This window comes from Dermacentor albipictus, chromosome 4 (assembly GCF_038994185.2).
Source record: "Dermacentor albipictus isolate Rhodes 1998 colony chromosome 4, USDA_Dalb.pri_finalv2, whole genome shotgun sequence".
NCBI classification, from domain to species: domain Eukaryota; kingdom Metazoa; phylum Arthropoda; class Arachnida; order Ixodida; family Ixodidae; genus Dermacentor; species Dermacentor albipictus.
This window is the reverse complement of record NC_091824.1, coordinates 136,147,254-136,167,634: the sequence shown is the minus strand read 5'-3', so window position 1 is coordinate 136,167,634 and position 20,381 is coordinate 136,147,254. Positions and strand designations below refer to the sequence as shown.

The 20,381-nt window shown below is 48.3% G+C and overlaps 2 protein-coding genes across 3 annotated transcripts in view; one reads left to right on the top strand and one right to left on the bottom strand.

Annotated features, from left to right (window-relative positions):
• The window catches only part of LOC135898385 (serine/threonine-protein kinase SIK1-like), a 466,770-nt gene that overhangs the window by 41,722 nt on the left and 404,667 nt on the right, over positions 1–20,381 (top strand). The gene's annotated exons all lie outside the window — the stretch shown is intronic.
• On the bottom strand, positions 15,892–16,977 carry LOC135898328 (uncharacterized). The gene has a single exon (XM_065427208.2). It carries the CDS (start codon positions 16,826–16,828, stop codon positions 16,439–16,441), a length of 390 nt encoding a protein of 129 aa, XP_065283280.1. The 5' UTR covers positions 16,829–16,977; the 3' UTR covers positions 15,892–16,438.

The following is a 20,381-nucleotide window of genomic DNA, read 5'->3' as shown; positions in this document are numbered from 1 at the left end:
AGAGAAATGAACAAGGAAAGAGAGGAAGGTTTACCGGACGGACGTCCGCAAGGGAGGGTAAGATGCCATGTGACCAAGCGGTTAAACTTGGGGGGAAACTTCTTACCTTTGTCATTCGACTTCTTACTCAAGCAGAATCTTGATTTGAGATCAGACACGTACCCAGGGGGGGGGGGCGCCTCTTCCCCCGACATTTAGCGGCATATCCCCCCCCCCCCCGCCCACGCCACCCCTCCTCACACACACTCCTAAAGCGCCGCCAAATCAATCTTGAGACTTGACAGCTATTCGGTGGTCAACATTTTACTGCCTTTTTCGCACCTTTTGGATGGTGGTAGTTATCAGCATCGTCTAGGGTGTGAAGGCCAATTTTCTCATCGATTCGGTGCCCGCGCGATTGACTCGAGACCAGGAGAGGGGTTCAGTTCGTATGCTTGTTCGTGGTCTGCATGCTCGTAAACAAGTAGCGGCCGGAGAAAACGCCAGTTGCGTTTAACTTTTCCTTTTGCTTCATTATTTCCTCTAGTGATGGCTCACCGGTGTGCAGTGTTCACAATTGTACTAGTAAAGGTACCCCCTTTTTTAGTAAAGTAATTCCACATAACCGCATTTCTAAACACATTGAAGAACACGGTCTCTTTCCGTACAACATGACTACAACATTTGAGAATATGCATGTGCGAGAATTTGTCAAAGGCTTCCTTCCGGTCAAGTCCCAGATTTGTCCTGACATCTCTCGTCTGAACGTCGATAATATTGTTTTATCAACTTCATGGTGTCCTGGGTCGACAGTGCCGGCCGGAAGCCGTTGACAAATTCTCGCACATGCATATTCTCAAGTACATCTGTAGTTTCGCCTTGGGACATAGATTCCATGCATTCATCAGGTCCTTCCTCAAAAGCTGAAGGGCCACGATTAAGATAAATATCAAATCAGAACCCCTCATTCTTGGCTCCAAAGGTAAGCCACAAGGTTTGGTGGTCTCACTACCTTTATTCAACACTGCTTTCTGTGGGCTTTGCAAGAGGCTTTCACAAGTCGATGGCATACATAATCCTTTACACCGACGACATCACCGTCTGGTGTACGGGCGGCAGCGAGAGTACAGTAGAGGAGGCACTCCAACAGACTGTGGATCACACCGAGGCTTTCCTTAGTGGAACCGGACTCCGACTCCCCGAGCAGGTCGGAACTTTTGCTGTACAGAGCCAAGAGAAGGGGTGTCAAACGTAAGGGCTGGGTCCCCCTCTCAGACGTCAACAGAAAGCTTCGCACCAGCTCTGGTAATCAAAGTTCTTGGCATGCTTATAGAGGCTAAGGCACTAATGGGCAGACCATCAACACGATCCCAGCTAAAACGGAAAGCATGGTTCAGCTTATCACTGTAGAGTCTCCAACTCTCGAGGGAGGGTAGATAATTTACTAAGGTAGTTCCACGCATCTACCCTCAATCTCCAGATGCGCGAGAACATCAAGATAGTGCTAGGGGTCCCTTCGCGTACTAGCAAGGACCGGCTCATGCAACCGGGTATTGTTACGTATGGTCGGGCTCCGCGGGTGCTACGTCATCCCCTTACCCTCTACTTGATCGAGCACCGCGGGTGATAAGTCATCCCCTTACCTTCTACTTGGTCGGGCACCGCGGGTGATACGTCATCCCCTTACCCTCTACTTGGTCGGGCACCGCGGGTGCTACGTCATCCCCTTACCTTCTACTTGATCGGGCACCGCGGGTGCTACGTCATCTCCTTACCTTCTACTTGGCCGGACCCCACGGCGCCGACGAGGTCATTCACCCGATCTTCTCCCAGGATTCGTCGAAAAAAGGATCGACTTCTCCTTCCCGTGCTCGGTAATGCAGGAGGAGGGGCCCTCTCTCTGTGCCTGTCACGTGTCCTCGACGGAAGCAAGAGCCCGCCCACACTTGTAGAGAGCCTATTTAAGGGGCTCCGAAATGTACTTTTGATATACTTCATACTTGATACCTCATGCTCTTCTATTTTTCTTTCAACTACCTTTGAATAAACAGTGCAAGTTTCGCACTAGCAAATCCTCGTCTCGCCCTTGCTCGGTCGCCATGGTCTACCGGATGCCTGCAGCCCGCCGACAACGCTACGCTACCCAATAAGTGATGTCGGTCGAGTTTCGAAAGGCAGGCGCCGCTACTTCTCGGCAGCAGTACGGTACGCTACCCTGGAGTACGCAAGAAACAGGTTGCTAGCAGTGGGATCGCCTACAAACGCAACAAACTGGTTGCTAACGGTGGGATCGCCCCTGAAGTGCAACAGTATTCACAACACCGATGGACACACGTTGGAAGAGATAATCGAGGCACAGCATACGGCTCAGATGGCCAGGCTCTCCTCCTCGACCGCGAGCAGGAGCATCCTAGCCGTTTAGGGTGTAGTCCAGCTCTAGAAGAGGATCGCAAACATAATCTCAATAAGGAGCAAAGGGCTTACATTACGGTGTCTCCTTTTCCTCACAACGCACACCCGCAGCGCAATGCGGGGAGGCTGAGGGCCAGGGGTGAAGCCCTGCTCAAAAACGTTCGTGCAAACCCGGAGTCTGCATGCTTCGTAGACGCGGCGCAGTACGGTCGATCGGCCAACGTCTCGACTATCATGGTTGATCACACAGGTACTGTTCTCCACTCCGCTTCTATCAGGAACGCCGCTCCCGCTAATGCTGAGCAGGTAGCTATCGCCCTCGCTCTCCTTCACTATTCTACGCAACAGATCTACACAGACTGACCAGCAGCGGTAAGGGCCTTTGCGTCCAGATCGGTATCAGCTGAAGTAATTCGCATTTTAGGTCATACGGATATTTCTCCTCGCTCAATCACCTGGTTTACGGCTCACCTCGGATCACCTCAGGCCTCCATGGGCAACCTGAACGGGATCGTCTACGCCCGAGCGCGCGAACTAATCGCGCTGGGCAGCCTGGGGCATCTTCGGACTCCAATCTAGCAGTCTTTAGGGGCTTTTTCCTCCCTTTTAATGAGATCGTCAAAAATTATCAGTAGGGCACGCGGGTCTCCCCCCTTCCTCATGAGAAGCTCTCTAGAGCACAGGCATCTACTCTCCGCATGCTTCATACCAAGTTATACCCTAGTCTTTATTCCCACAGCCAGTTCATCGAAGGCCTTGATCCAACATGCCCAGATTGTGGCGCCGCTTGTACGTTAGATCACATGCTCTGGCACTGTCCCTCATTACAGGGTCCTCAACGTACGACCAAAGAGGAATGTAGCTCCATGCTCAGGAGTTCAGACCTTCTACATCAACTCAGGGCCGTCCAGAGGGCACGCGACGCAGCATTGAGGCTCGACCTACCCGTCCCGACGTGGGAGCGGCGGCTGCTCTGCAGCATCCGCCCGTCCGCCCGCCCGCCCGCCTGCCCGTCCGTCTGTCTGACTGTCTCTCTGTCTGTCTGTCTAGTGATTCGTGATTGTGCTGTCGTTGTGTGATCATTTGATAGTGTCATGGTAGGCTGCGCTTAAGAGAGAATGTTTTCCGGGAATAAATTTCACTTGTTAGTAGGCGTACGTTCTGCCACTCTGTGTTGCTGTCCTCATGGTTTCACGCCGCTTGTGCCCTTCCTGTGGTTAGCCCAGTGCTTTTTGACCGTGGGTAAATATATACCCCTGGCTAAAGCGCTGCTTCCTAGTGATCATACGTTGACAACGAATCGACCCAAAAATTACGAGGTGCTGAAATTGACCTATAGTCGGATACAACTTTAGATAAAAAGGGAGGCCCCGCCCAGATGACCGAAGCGGTGAAGTCACCGGCCGTCCGGCGCATGACGTCGGTCCAGAGTGCGCGCCCATTGGTGGATGCTCGTGTGCATCCGCCTCGGAGGAGTAAACGCCCCCCTTTTTTCTAAAGTTGTATCCGACTATAGAAGGCAAGATAATCCAGCAGACGGAGATGGAACGTTTCCCCAGCCCGCATCTCGCACAGTTGGTTTAGTTGTAGGGCTTAAGAAAGGTTCGATGGGTACTAGCTTCATGTACGTGACGAAATTCTATTTTTCTTAAAGGGGAGACGTGGTCTTCAAGTACACTATCGTGTGCATTGATGTTTTAGTTAATATGATTCACTGTGTTGACTGCAATATAAGTGCATTTCGCCACAGACCTTCAAAACTGATGCTAAGTAGAGGATTCCCGCAAAGTGGAGATTACTTCTTTAACGTTAAACTTCAATTACGCAATTGCGACACTTAATCTAACGTTACTAGATTTAAATATAGTAGGTAAAATGTCTTAATTAGGAAACATCACTGCAGTTTGTCTTGGAAGTAGAGTCTGCCTCTTCACTTAATCCAGCTGATGTGACATAATTGCAATATATACCCCATGATATCTTTAATAAGTCTGTTTCCATTAAAATACATTACCCTGTATATAAATGGACCTCAGAAATAAATGGCATTGCGAACCACGCCCAAGACATGTCGAAAACGCCACTCCCATTAACCACCAATTGCCCGCCTGCCACAGGAAAAGGGTGGATCGCGCAGTGTTCAATGAATGCACAACACTCGGTTCACTGTCCACGTGTCGGTTGTTTCTCTTCCCTCCGAACGCAACAGGTGTGCAAACGGAAGCCGCTGGCTTTCATTTGCAATGCGACACACCGCGGCCTTCCTGTTTCTCGTCTGCAGTGATGCTAGCTGTTCGCGCTCGCCGAACCTTGGATGAGGAGGGTGTATAACTGCTATCAGTGCACAGCGGTGCACACACGCGCCACTAGGTCGGCAAGGCCGTTGCCGCTGCCGTCGAAGCGAGGGTGAAGGTGTGTTTACATCGCCAGCACCGCCACGCCGGCCGCCGGTTATTGCGACAATGCAGGAGTGCAGAGGGGAGAAGGTCGTCTGTACTTTCGAGAGGAGTGCTTGCGTTGGCTGCCGCCGCCACACCGACGATCGAGCGAAGAGCCGTCTCCATGGCGACGGTTACTTGTGACGTCATTCAGTTCATTGATCGTGATGACGATGCGGCGCCGGCGCTGTTGCAACTCCGTCGGCGCCGCCCTCGTTTTCGCTCGCCGGCAAGCTAGCCTTCCTTCGTGTCTCTTCTGCCAAGCCTTTTCGCTTTCGAATAGGGCCCACAATTTTTTTTCGGGACGCTGGAGGAGGAAGGAAGATGCAGCGTATGCGGTCTTTCTCTCGCCCGACCATCGTGCGGTGCACCAAAAGGAATGCACGCATCTTTGGTGCCCCGGGTTGGCTGTGCGTCGCGTCTGCGGCCCGGTCTCTGGTATTTTTAGACGTGCCCGGCACCTCTCCTTCGTTTGCGAGTGCCTCCGGGCTGCTGCGATGACGCTGGAGAATTTGGAGCAACCTTTCGCAAACGCAGGAATGAGGTCGCTCGCGGAGCCAGAAACGCTTCGTCGAGCCAGCTTTCGTCGCCTCGCTTTAACGCGTCGTACGGGTGGGTTCGCGCCGTTCTTGCATAACGATGACAGCTTTCGTTCCTCACCGACAGGTGGTCGCGAGTGGAGTCCATCACAGGCCTTGCCTGCCGACGAATCTGCTGGCTGTTACGTGTGCCAAACGTCCAGCGTTAACGGTCGAGGTGCAGCGCAAAGGGTCTTTAACTCGAGGTTAGTTCTCGTTCTGCTTGGTGCGCTATACTGTTTATACGAAGGACAACAAAGAGACAGACACACATGTGCGCAAACTTTCTACTGTTTATTATTCGCTAGCGCACGTCAAATATATACGCGAAGGGTGGCTGTAAATAAGAAGAAAACGAGTTGAAAGACGAAAAAGAATACAATCTACGCACATCTCATTTGACAATGACAAGTATGGCTTGATCTAACATCCGTCTATGAATTTAAAAGCTGCTTCTCCCAGCGTCGCAGAAGGTGTGCTGACGTGGTCTCTCGAGTAATTCTTCAGCATGAAATACGCTTCCAAAATTTCACGTGCTTTTTTAGATCTGCATCTAGCCAACGCCTTGGTTTCTTTGAATATAGGCTCGCAGCCGCATCGTGCGCAATGCGTCGCCAAATGTCCTGGTGACTGTGGCATTTTTGTCGCATACTTAAGTTCTCTTAACCTAATATTAATACATCTACCAGTCTGGCTTATGTATGATTTTCCGCACGTGAAAGGTATCTTGTACACAATGTTATCGACACAATCTTGAGCTTAATACAATATTGAGCTTTATCGAGGCTATAGGTCAAATGCCACATCCTAAAGAAAAAAAGAAGAGACTGCACCATTCGGCGCTTCTTTTTTTTCCCAAACAGTAACAGCCAGTTATCTTGTACGCACTGCGTCCGCTACTTTCCTGGCAGGAACGCAATGTCACACTGATACGTACATGCCGTTCGGCACTTGAAATTAGCAGGAGCACAGAGTTACAGAAGGGAAAAGAACAAAGAATTCTATTCAAAATGGTAGAGTTTTCCGAAGAAGGTTGTTAGCAGAGCCGCACATAAATAATGCCCAACGTAACTCCCAATAAGTGCGCAAACATCTGTGTTTTCAAAATGTTGTAATCGTCGTTCCGCGGTACCCGTCAAAAATGCTAATCCATGTTATGGTCAGTGCACGCATCCGATTACAACACACTGACCTTCAGAAAACTCTCCCAGAAGCGAAGGACAAATTCCAGCGCGATTCTTGCCGAGTTTGTACGGGCGCTGGATGTGTACTGAATAAATGTGTGTGGCAACTGCAGCGGCCACTTGTCTGGCGGAATCAGCATTCCGAATGGCTTCGCGCAAGCATAATTGCGCACAGCAGAGAGCTCTGGTAAATACTTCGTGGTTACAGTGCATTGCTGAGTCAAAGAGAAAATTAAATAATAAAAATAAAGTGGATGCCGTCGGTGAACACAGCGCCCAGCGCACGTTCTGCGGTGGACAAACGCTACAACGCTATACATTATGTATACCGGATGCCCCGTTGACAGCTACAGCTTGAAGACGATAGCGTATGCTATTACAGTCTATTGCACTTTGATTTGTTTATGCATGATCTGTTACTGGCACCTTTCGCATTTATCGTAATGAGATGTGTTTAACTGCCGTGTTTTATTTCACGCTATCCTTCCTAACAAGTAATTTTGCCCAGTTTCTATAGCTCCTTCTGCTTTAATGCCTTAGTGGCATAGATAGATAGATAGATAGATAGATAGATAGATAGATAGATAGATAGATAGATAGATAGATAGATAGATAGATAGATAGATAGATAGATAGATAGATAGATAGATAGATAGATAATTTTGCCCAGTTTCTATAGCTCCTTCTGCTTTAATGCCTTAGTGGCATAGATAGATAGATAGATAGATAGATAGATAGATAGATAGATAGATAGATAGATAGATAGATAGATAGATAGATAGATAGATAGATAGATAGATAGATAGATAGATAGATAGATAGATAGATAGATAGATAGATAGATAGATAGATAGATAGATAGATAGATAGATTACTCGCTTTATATTAGCGCTGCCCTTGTTATCAGGGGCTGTATTCAGCGCCGAAAGTGCTCAATAAACAGATAAAGGAAACGTCGGTCGTTTATTATACTCAACACAATAAGAAATGTACCTGGACTCCAGCCACAAATTTTGCTGCCCGAGCTTCCAGAACGATGTAATGTTTCGCCACAATAACCGGAAAACACATGAGACGTATTTCCACCTGCTACACCTTTTTACATACATCTAGTGAAGGTATAAGGAATGAAAAAAAAGATTATAGAAACGCACACTCAAACTAAGTCAGTCAACCGTGCGTCGAGACTATCGCTTATCAGGGACGACGGCGCTTCCTTTTCGTGTGCCACCAACAGAGATGCTGACGCACTGTGTAGCCCATGCCCGGTGCCGCGCAATCGGCTACACAGACAGACACTTCGGCACGGTCCGCGCGCACAATTCTTTCGCACGAAGCGCGGTTGAGAGCGCTGCAATACGGTAGCGCAATACGGTAGCGCAATACGGTCGTCACGTGGTTTTATTTCATATTTCGCGGGCTTTCTTTAAACGCCGAAAAAAAAAAAAAACGCCACGCAGCATGTACATACGTTGGCACAAAAAATTGGATCGGTCGTTTCTGAATCCCCTCTACAACGCAACGTAACGCACTGGGCCACAAAGTGAATGTTAAATATTTTTGCGTAGTTCCTCTTAGTATACTAAGAGGAATTACGCAAAAATTGGTAATTGGTTAACTTATCAGTTAACCAAATAAGCGTAATATAAAAATACTCTGAGGAGCGCCACATGACGGCACACCATATGTCGTTGGTTTCATTCAGCTACGGCTAACCACTTCTTTTTTTTAATCCTTGGTTCAACTTACATGAAACACCCTATATAGTAGCAATATCTCTGTGGTGGGTTGCGTGACGTCTACTATCCTGAGAGCCAGAATAAAGACGCGAGATTGCGATTGCGTTAAGTATTCTAGCGAATGTTACAAATTCGCAAGAATCACGAGCTAAGCTCTTCTTGCAGCGCGCTTTATCTAGAAGCTTAAAGGAAGCGGGCAAACGGCGCGGCAGCTTTGAGATTGAGCGTGACCAATTTTAGAGCACGGATAAAGCTCAATCCAATAGTATTCCTCAGAGGCTGCTTCGAGGAGCGTTGTGTAATATATGGCGTAAAAAGACAGATAGATAGAGAGAACTTATACAATATTGCAGTCTGGGGGCTCCTGTATTCATTGCGAAAACAATCGAAGTCAAATAGTAAGATGTGAATGCGAGCTGCGGAGCTTTGGCCAGCGGAACATATTCCCGGCAATAAACGGTGAGCTACTATTAAATGAAGCGACCATTTTTCTTTTGACCACGAGGCTTCTTCTGTACAAAAGCGCTGCATTCTTGGAGGTCTGGAGACGGTCGCAGCACGTACGTGACTTAACACGGGTCTTTTGCAGCCACAAGGAGCGGTGAAGAAAAGGTACGGCGCACACACTTGCACAAATACGTAACACCGCGGTGTCTTTTGAACGTCGTTCGCGTGAAAGTGTTGAGACAGACAGGTTTAAATGGACGGTTTGTTGCAGGATTCGTTTTGCTGTACAACCGACGCTATTGTACGAGCGTGAATAACTGAAGTCACTGGCCTACGCCTTTCCGTGCTTGCATCTACCGCAGAGAAATGAACTTCTTGTGCAGTGCCTGAACTGAACGGAACAAGTGCTTCCACAAAGGCCGAGAATGCAGTACACCTCGAAGGAAACAGTTAGATTTTTTTTGCTTATTTTTTCGGGGTGGATAAATCGAGACCGTAAAAAAATGAAAGCGTAGTTCTCTCTTGTGAGTGTCACCTGCATGAGCAGACAATGGCCCCCTTATAACAGTTTCATTTGTTCGCACTCGCCATTGCATTTCATTCGCATTTGCACAGTGGGGCTTCAGTCAAGGACCTCAACCTTGCTGAATCAAGGTCCGCGCTTTAGGTTCATTGTGCCTCTCTATTTTCCTTCACTTCTTTTTTACCATTTTATAAGCTTAAAAAAACAACTGCGATGGTATTTCAAGGACGGCATGGGACCGTCCCATCAGTCATTTTCACTAACAGCGAGAAGCGAAGTTGTGTACAATATATAAGCGCCCGAAGCAACGATGAAGGCCGACAAATGATAACACACTGTATAATAAAAATTGAATGAGTTAGGCTAAAGTTCCTCAGAAAGGTTGGGCGACGCTTCGATAAGTGGAGCTATTTACTTTGCTTCAGTCAGGAATCGAACCCTCGACATTCATTTTGCTCAGCAGCAAGCCGGACGCCCCAGCCCATGAGAGAGAGAAAACACTCTATTGCAGCCACGGTGTCGTATACCACGCTTTCAGTTGCAGCCTATCAGTCAGTCATGTTTCCATTGACTAATTTCATGTTCTTCTTCACCATAGTCTGAAAGAGACCAAGGATGTGTCAGGTCACGTGTCGAAAGACTCGTTTCCCTTGGCCTCCTTTCGTAACATTGCGAAACGTGGGTGGTGCGTTTTGCTGGGTCACGGCGGAACCGCTGTTCCATCCGGGCCCGCGACACGCCAGCGTTCAGTCATTCATTCGAGGCAGCAGAGCTAAACGCTAGAGTTGAGGTGAGAGGAACATCCATGCCACTGTGGTTCAGCCGAATGCGCCAATAAAGATGGTGGACAGAAAAATGTGAGATCTTTTATTTTTCCGTCGCGGAAGCTCTGAATATTGTCATATACTACACTCTAAAAACAGTTGCACCCTTTGGGGTGTGTATCCGCCATACAACGATAATCCTGATCTGCCTTGCTTGCGTTTCCTTTCTTGAAAACACCGCGCCCGCTACTTTCCTGTCGGCAATGCTATGTCGTGCTGATAACGCGCATGCCGTTCGTTACTGGAATGTACCGGGCTCGCAGCGTTAAAGAAAGGAAATGCGGACAAGACAGATGACGATTATCGTTGTGTGAAAAGATACGACTCAAAGGGTGTAAACTTTCCTTAGAGTGTAGATGAGCAGGCGCAGGATTCAGAATGCATTTCGTTCGTAAGTACAGTTTGCCCTTGACCGGTGGCTTTCGATAATAATACGTTCGCCAACGCTCATTGCTGACATCTACTCCTACGAACGATTCCAGCCTCAGAACATTTTTGTAAATACGGGACCTAGTCCCTTACATAAGTGGTTTATGAATTTCCTTTCATTAATTATTGGACTACTATTAATTCAAGTAATATTCAACATAACTTCAACACCTATCGAGCCAGAACAATGATAGTTCATTGAAACTACTGTTGTGCACTGCTCAAGTAGCTTTCTATTGACTGCGTTCCATTTATTTACTTATGTAGAAGTTATTTTTGCACATTGCAAAAGCTCTACCAGCATGCACTTAGAGGGACAATAATGCGAAAAACTGCCAGTTTAGCCTGATATCAAATTCTCTGAAAACTCTATTTTTGACAATTGCACGATGATAAGTTGATTGTTGTTAGAAGTTAAAACAAAGCTCAATGTATATTTATTTATTTATTTATCTATTTATTTATTTTAATTCGACGCCGGAACCCCATCGCCGTATACGTCCGTGGGACGTCACCGATTTCAAGGTGTTATTTTCTTATTTGGGCTGTGTTGCCTTACTAAAAGTTCCACAAACTTGCCGTGTCCAATCTTTTGCTTTTGTAAAACACAATGTAGCCCATTTTTACCGTTAGACAATTAACTAGGCCCTAGCAGACGGCGTCAAAATCCATGACGTCACGGCGGATGAGTGTGGGAACTTGAAGGTGGCGCCGCCACCCGTCTATCCGTTTATCCGGCCAACCGCGTCTCTCCTCGCGGTAAGAGTGGTGCTTTTGGCGTTGTAGAATGGTCCGCATTTCGATGTATAGGAGAATTCCAGAAACGGCCGTGTACGGCGCACTAGGTGCACGTTAAAGAGCACCAGGTGGCCAAAATTAATGCGGTGCTTCGACGTTCCTCATAATTGAATCGTGGTTTTGGCGCGTAAAACCCCAGAATTCGAGTTCGATAGATAGATAGATAGATAGATAGATAGATAGATAGATAGATAGATAGAGAGAGAGAGAGAGAGAGAGAGAGAGAGAGAGAGAGAGAGAGAGAGAGATTGGCAGGGAGGTGAGCCGTCCGGTTTGCTACCCTACACTGGGGGAAGAAAAAGGGGGAATAGAAATAGGAAAGCGGGATAGAGGGGAACGCTGTGTGTGCATGCAGCAAAGCGCCTGGAAATCATTCAAGTCCAAGCAAGTGCTCCGCCGATACATTAGGCTGCCGTCACTCTGCTGCCTGAAGCTGATCTTGGTGCTTCCCCATAGCTGGCGATGCACGTTGAAGTCACTTGTGAAAATCAAGGAACCACTGGTTGTCAGCAGTACGTTGCAGTACGTGGCAGTATATCGTTAAAGTAAAACCCAGCCTTTTTGACTCCAGTGCGAATAGAATGCTGCGGGTGAGCCATGAGGCTTACTCAAGACTTGCAAGTACTGAATTGAGAGCATCCAGCTCTTGCATTGCACTTGGCGATGACTCAGTGTGCATGTTCTTCAAGTGCCTTCGAAAAGTATCATAAAAAAGTACCGGAGCATCATAACCACTTGCCGGTCTTTTTCGGACAATTTGTCAGGAGCCCACGCTGTGCCCCAGAATTCAAATAATTATAGAAGGGTAATTCGCTAATGTGAAATCGTGTTTTTTATTTAGTTTCTATTTTAGCGCTTGCTGCACAGAAATGAATAATAATAATATCCTAATATTGTCTGTGTGACTTTTGCAGCTCAACAGGAACCTTGATCGGGCTAGTTGGTACGAATCTATGGTGACAGGCAGTGCAAAATTAACGTGTTTCATTGTTCCAATGTGTGCCCGTTAACTTTGAATTATACCTGCCACCATGGTCTTGTAACTTGCCGCGAAAACTGATTTCAATTAAAAACAAAAAGTGCGTGCCTTTTTTTTTTTTTGCCTACGCAATGTCAACGCGTTCGCATTAAATATAGCTTTCTTGTGCCGACACACCTTTGGGTTGGAAAAATTGAAAGCTATTCCTAATCAGCTTTTACTGTTTTCAGAACATTCTACGTCTCTATTAGCAATGCGTTCGCTTTATCAACTGTGTCAAACATGGGATCGTACTTTTGATAAAGTTATGTAATTTTCCGAACGAGTTCTTCATAAATTAGTTTCGTGAATGCATAGTACTTACCGAACGATGGCAGGCGCTGACTCCGTCCACTTCGTGACCAAGAAATTTAATTAGCAAGCGATATCCGTGTTTAATTTCTACGTAAAAAAAAAAAATTCAGGACGGGTAAAGTAAGGTGCCAAAGGTGAAATAAGTAAAATCTAGCCATCCCCGTTGCATAGGATCACACTTCGTCTGATATTGTTACGGGTCTTTGTCCAGGGACCGCCGCCGACCCTTAACACAAAAGTAATTTTTTCTTGCTTGGATCTCAAGTCAATCGCGCTTACTCAATACGGGAGGGGGGGGGGGGGGGTATTGGTCAGAAAGCCGGGGGTTAGAGGGAGATGAAACTCGCAAAACCGAAAGTAAAGCAGCGTAAAGTGTAAAATTGCACAAAGAAAATTGAAATACACAAGATTTAGTCTGTTCTTTTATCTTCTTTCTTCTCTTTTTTTCCATTTTAAGGAAAAGAATTTGCAAATGGAAAGCAGATTTAGCAGTAAATCCCGCTCCAGCTCGAAAACTCTTCTTATTCGAAGCTTGAATTGCGTCTCCTTCCTCCGTTACAATATGGGAAGTTCGTAACCTTTACGCATAATGCGGAACATTTGAAACTTTTGAAACACGAGACGGCTCCCTGCTTTGCTAAGCAATGCAAGTGGGACTCAAGCAGATAGAAAGAGACAAAAATCATTAACCTCTATGCCCGAAACGCACGCGTTGTGTGAATCGGAGTTTATCGATTGGACAGGGCAACTGATTCCGAGCCGCTGCTCGTCTTTTTGTTCTTGGATTTTTACGTTCAATTCTTTGAAGAGGCGCTAACCAAAACGTGAGGCTGGGCTACAAGCATGTAGATCACACGACTGAAATATTCAAATAGGTCGCTTTCACCGACATCTGGTGCTTGGAAGCGCGTGTTCCAGAAAACGTCGTGAAAAGACATTGGTATAGGGAGTCGCCGCCTTCGATTTCCCGAGATAGCGCCCCGTGACGTCATAGACTGAGGGAACGACCAGTTGAGTGTACTTAATTATACGAGGAATTGTGCTGCGTACAACAGTAAAGTTTTAAGACAGTTAAAGTTAAAGTTAAAAAGTTAAAGACAGTAAAGTTAAAGTTAAAGACAGCTTTTGGGGTATTTCATTGAAGTAAAAGGTCCTAGATCAGCGAAAAGAAAACATGACGTTTAGGACGTCACTCTTTGGGCGCCTATAAGAGACAGGAAAACGAAAGTTCAGCGTTGACTTCCGATTTTCTTTTCTACTATGCGTTGCCAGAGTTCCAAAAGAGTTGTTTGGCTTTCGACCATCCTTTAATAGTTCTGTTTCGAGTCACAGTGCCTGATTCTCATTTTAAGTGTACGCCATACAGGGCGTGTTCTATATTTTCACATTTCGCTACAGTTCGATGATATGCAGCGACATGGCCTGAGATGCTGGGTGGAGTAGGAAGGACAATATCCTGCTGGACTTGCTGATTTCAAAGACTGCTGGCGAGTCCACCTCTGACACCACTTTCGCTTAATGATCGATTGTTGTTGCTGCCACGACGGCTCGTTCAGTGTGTGCGTTGTTTTGATCTCCCAAACAACGCCCGTGCTGAAGGCCTTACTGGCGTTACTAAGGTTCCAGTGGTCTATGGGCCTTCACGATAGACTTTAAGAACGCCGCCCTCTACCGCTCTATAGTGTACGCGGTCCGTGCTCGTCTCTCTGTCTCCCCCTTCCACTCCTTTCCCCCCCCCCTACTCCTTCCTCCGTGCAGGATAGCCAACCGGAACTACCGCTGGTTAACCTCCATGCCTTTCTATGCATCCTTTTCTCTCTCTCCCTTGAGGACCATCATTCTTAGCTTGTATCAAGTGATGTGGAATGCCATTGGTGAACGGATTTGTGTTTTATCCTTATTTCACCTGTAAGCGATATATACGTCTTTAGCATTAACTAAAAAGAAGTGGAAATATTTTTTTCTTTATCGTTTGGGCGGTTAATGGTTACCAAAATCGGATTTAAGTTTACGTTTAGGTACAGATTACTAGTCACCATTTCGAAGGCCGACTGAAGAGCCCCTGAAAGAAGTTGTAAGAACTTTCCTCGTAGTAACTCCGGAAACGCCGTTGAGCAATTTATATAGGGTCGTGAGGAGTTTGAAGGTGTGTTTCTTGTAGATATGAGATTATTAACGATTACATACATGTTTGAGCAAGACCACAACTAAACTTATGAAAACAAATACTTCACATGAAAACAACGTATGTTAAAACAAACCGGCGGCATGCTAAGCAGAACCTGATGTGTTCCAACATTAGAGAGCACTAATGAGTGTTTAAACAGCGATTCCATCTAACGTATCGTTCAAAATTACCGAACATTTATTTCAGTTTGCGCTAAATAATGAGTTCTCCGATACTTGTGCATCGTGTACACTCTGTACCTCTCTCTCACTACAGCTCACCATCCCGGATGCCAGCTATCCGGAATGTGTCTACTTACTATGTACCTATGTAAATGCAAGAATCGCGAGGGCGAGCCTGCCCATCCTTACTCACTCTACTAATAGAGGAACAAATATGAATAGATGATCAACGGGAGTGCATGTGATTTTTAATAGAAGCGTGCCGATTCGCCTGCAGCTTCGCAGACAAGCTTGTACGGTAGAGAGGTACGGGCAGGGCTCGAAAAGAAAAAGAAACTGACCCGCTTACGAAGCAGCCGCGCATTCCAAATCGCGCGGCGGCAAGAGCGGATCGAAGAGTAGCGTCGTTTTGCGAGGAGGCACGGCGCTCCGAGCGAGAGCAGCGCTTTCCTCTGCGTTCAAACGGGGAGGAAAAGAGGATTTGTGCTCTTTTGTTTCTTTTCGTGCCACGCCGCCGACGCTGTCCCAATCCAGCGGGCCGCGGCGGGGGTGCGGCGGCCGCCGACCAATGGGAAGAGAGGCGCCAAGCGCCGGGAATTTTCCACTCGGCGCGGCCGTGCAAACGGAGCGGCGGTGCGCCGTTTCCTGCGATCGACAGCGCCCCTCCATTCATTCGACTCGGGCCGCACCCACGTCCGCTGAACGATAAGATTGGCGTGGAGCGGTGCATTTTTCTGCACGCTGTATACCTTTATCTGAAAAGGAAACAAAGCGCGCTCGCAGCAGCATGCAACATCGCATCCCTCTTGGCGGGAGAGTACGACGTGGCCAAAAGCGAGTAAGAACTTGCTCAGCGTGCTCGGTAAGGCCGGCAGACCCGCCCTGTAAGGGGTCAAGAATCTGCCGCGCCATTTATTGAAACATTTTTTTGCGTTCTTCGTGCAGTTGGTCGCCAGCACAATGTCAAATGCTCGCGACATACAATAGATACAGAATATATACACACAATTGCATTCAGCGTCTGTTACATAACTTAAGGCCCGCGGAATGAGCAGCACAACTGGCGCGCCGGTGTTTCGGGCCGCGGTGGGCCGGCCGGATGAATGCAGCGCAGACAGATGTTGGGCAGCAGGCAAGCACCGTTGGGGTCCAGTCACGGGCGACCATACATCACAGGGGCCTTGGCATGCTGCCTTACCTGCGCCGCAGGGCACGTGAAATCCGAAGCGCTCTACATATGTACACAGCGGCTTATGAACCGAAGGAACGCGGTGCCGCGCGAGAGCACCAGGCGGTGGTCCCACAAAAATGAACGTTCGCTCGTAACAAAAGGTGCTAACGGACGCCGTGGTACAGTCGCAAGTCTATGGGTGCAGTGGAACGGCTAAGATGGGGGAAGCCAACATCACGACGACGCCATGCCGCTCTTCCGCACAACCGATGTGTTCTCGGTGCTGACGACGGAGTCGTCTTTGGAGCGCAGGGTCTTCCTCAATTTGTCCACGACTCTGCTGTGGAACTTCTTGTAGAGGGAAGACTGCGAGGCCGATCTCGGTGCCACGGGCACGTCCATCATACGCGACGTTCTCCGGGTGCCCCGCTCGGACTCGACGGCACGTAACCGCTCCTCGACGTCGCTGCCAGGCGAACAGGACAGGCTGGTCTGGCCCGACGCGGGGCCTCGGGAAGCACGGCTGCTCATACTGCAGGATGAACTGCGCCGGGACTTGGAGCTGCTACCGTTCTGCTGGTAGATCATGTAGTCGTTCTTCACAACGGGCATCATAAAGGCCATGGCTGCTGAGTTTGCGTATACGAGGGAGCTTGCTCAAGTGAACTGCCCGACGGTCCGAGAATGAATGAGGGGTGTGCGGTGGCGCGCGCCGATGACTTCCCTTCTGAGGCGTAGGATCACGTGCTCGAACGCAAACTGCGCCGCGTCCGGTCTCGCTCGGCAGATGGCCAAGGCGCCATTCTGGCGCGTGACTGCTATTGGCTGCCACATTCGCAACGTCATGAAAGGAGAGAGGGAAGGCTGGGTCGCTGCGCCCCATGCGGCGAGACGGTGAAACGCGGAGCGCGTACTCCGGCGCGACATTCTGGCGCCGGCAAAATATGCCCCCCTCAACTCTTTTTATGATGGCGTTTCGCTTTCGGTCCTGTGATCGCTGGCGCGCAGCCGTCAAGGCTGCGTATGGCATTTTGTTGACATTGCAAGATAGGAGGACCAGGGAGGGCGAGTTCCGCGATTACGGTCACGCGCCCCCGGGCCGGGCGACGCCGTACACCGCGATAGCGGCGAGCCGACCTCCAAAGGTGTGTGCGCTGGCACGCGCCGCGTGCGAGTGTTTCCAAACAAGCGGTCGGAGAGCGATTAGGCATGCCGGCATGTGGTAGGTGTGCGTGCTTCCCTTATGTGAACTCTCTGACGCGAGGTTTTTCCCTTAACGCAAGTCCGCACTCCATTCGGCACGGCGACGCGTATTGCTTTGCGCAGCGCGCGTCGTTTTACTTTTATTGCGTGCCAGAGACAGCCGTTACATCGCGGGGCCGCGGTGCGGCGCAATAAATTCTTAGAGCGGCGCCACGACTCGCACTCGCTGGGCGTCGTTTGCGCGAGGGCAGGGTAGTCAGATTCAACGCGCCCGATATGCTCTTTATGCCAACTGCCAGAAAGAGCACATATATCAGAATTCGTTGCAAGTGTTTTACAACATACAGCAAGATGCTGCCCGAAGTATTACTGATTACTGAGCTGTGGAGGTACAGCGGTAAGCGTATGAGCAGCTGGAGTAATACTCATTACGAAATTAGCTAGCCTAAAGCTGCACGTATAGCTTGGTATCAACATCAGTAAGACACCTGGAGACGATCGGAGTGTTTTGAACTACACGAAAATGTACAGCAGCTGCCTCAGGCACTGGATTTACATATATGCAAGTTCGTGAATCAGCAGCAGCTTAGGAAGCGCAAATGAGCGCGTTGTCTGTTTGTGACGACCTCGAATGCGACAATATAGTGGAGTAGGCGCATCCTTACATGCACTGCATAGTAGAATGGCCCAACGAAAACGGTCGCAAGCTATTGTTTGTAACTGCAAGTTCTCGCGCTCTTTATTTCGTTTAGCTAGTTGACGATGATAACAACATTGCTATTTTTTGTTCGTACACGAACAAGAAGCCAATTTATCAAAGTGCTTATTGTACACGCCAGTAAGAGTTTTGATTACAGAAGCTCAGACAAGTTGTGAACAATAAGTAACCCCAATTCTTTCCATCTCTGTAACGCACTGATCGTTTCGGAGCCTTTCAGCACATTGACTAAGAGCTGCAGGAAGGTGAAAATATGGGTGTGCTTCTTCGACGAACTTGGACTGGTCCAATTATCAATCATCCTGCATACTGCATTAAATATTATAAAATCTCTGGTATACATTCTGCTGAATAAATTACCGGAAAGAACAGGTGAATTCGGAGATTTCTCGCTCGAGACGGAAAATCACAGTTCCTTACAGCGGCGAGCATAACCAGTCGTCAAATTTTTCCATTGCCTTCAGCACGGAGCGGAAAGGGGAAAGTCGTCGCGCTAAATGGCCGCGCCGCCACGCAGCGGCAATGGAGGTCGCTTCTCCTGGACGATAATTACCGCTCAAGCATGAAAAAAAGAAGGATCGAGTGGAAAAGAGACGTTGACATGGCCGTTGGGCGATGAACTGGTGCCTTTAATGCCCACGCGCACAAGGTACATTAATAGCACAGCTGCCCTCAAAGGCGGCACACCGCTGGACCAACCAGTGGAGACAGGGCGGTCAATTCGGTTCGAGCGCTGATCGCGTTCCCACTTTTATGCGTCTCAACTTGCAAGCGTCCCTGTGGCAGCATGGAGGCGTTATGTCAGTATAACTTCATCAAATATATGCGACAGTGCGTTAGCTCCAGGGGGCACAACGCCGGCGTTGTTGCAATGACTATCGTTGATGATGATGATGTCATGATCACCGTTTCGTAAATCCATGCAGCAACAAAGTTGAGGAGGTGAGCTTTTTTTGTAGGCGGTTCTGCCTGCAGTACTGGAATTGCAGTCTCGGTCAACAAAGTCTTGAGGAAGTCGCAGCTAAAGCCAAACATTGTTACGCGAGATGCAGCTGCATGATCGCGCTGATTCTCTGGCTTGAAGAGCCTTTGAAATCTGCACAACCGAAACACGATTACACTGCGTGGACGCAGGGATCACATTATCGATCCCTCTTGGACTTCATTAGATCCGCAAATCTTTTTTCATTCATGTAATCATCCTTATTCACCCCCACCCTATCCCCCTGTATGCCCGAGGCATTTACCCTCGCATCAAATAAAAAAAAAAGAAAGAAAACACCGCACGAATTTTTTTCTTTTATGGAATTTATTACAGTGTGTAAAGTGACGTGAACAGGTAACAGCACCGGATAAGCAAAGTATTAACAACGACAGGCGCGCAATGAAGCAATGATACACTCATCGGATAGGCGCACTATAGTAACGTTCACAGTGGCGGTGTGCGTGACTTCAGTCTTCATAGAACATGGGCCACTTGCTTTGGCACGCACTAATATATAACTCAGGTCGCTAATGCGGCCGAATACAATGTAGGGTCCAACATAGCGTACCGATATACTCCCGTCACGAAACCGGGTCTCTGCTTGGAAACACTGGTATGCACCATCAGCGATAGAAAAGAGACGTATGGTACACGACGCATTCCTTTCGATTCATAGCTGAAAAATGCGTGTTTTACGGGAATTGCACGGGTGCTTCGAACGTGATTCCGGCTGTTGAATCGTTAGCCGTTCAAGGCCACACGTAAGTACACTCGAACGGCACGGAGCCCGTGCGGTGTGTACAGCTCGTTGTCTAGACCGCTTTCGGAGCATAGCAATGGAACAACACTCAGAGTGCACAGCGGGCAACGACAGTGCTCTTGACATTTGTCAGGGCCTCACCTCCAGCTCTAGAACTACACGACAGGCACCCGCGCATTGTGGCATGCTGTGCGCGGAACATGTGTGCATATCGCCGCGTGTACATTGTTTACACATATAAACACAATAAGCTGCACTTCCTCCTCTACACTCTTTCCCTTTCACCCTTTGCTCTGTAGGTAGAGTAGCAGGCCAAATACAAAAGCTGCTCAGGCCGGCCTCTCTGCTTTTCTCACATTAAAGATGCTCTCTCGCTCTCTCTTTCTCTCTCTAGCTGCTCGTTGTGGCGATAAATTACTGCGTATGTATACATGCAACAACAGCGCCCAAAGGCGAGCCCTGTCAACGACAAATTTACAAGCCGAATGAAGCAACACGCGTGTGGAGGATC

Coding starts and splice junctions, on each gene's coding strand:
- LOC135898328 (XM_065427208.2), bottom strand. CDS start 16,828: ATGGCCTTTATGATGCCCGTTGTGAAGAACGACTACATGATCTACCAG.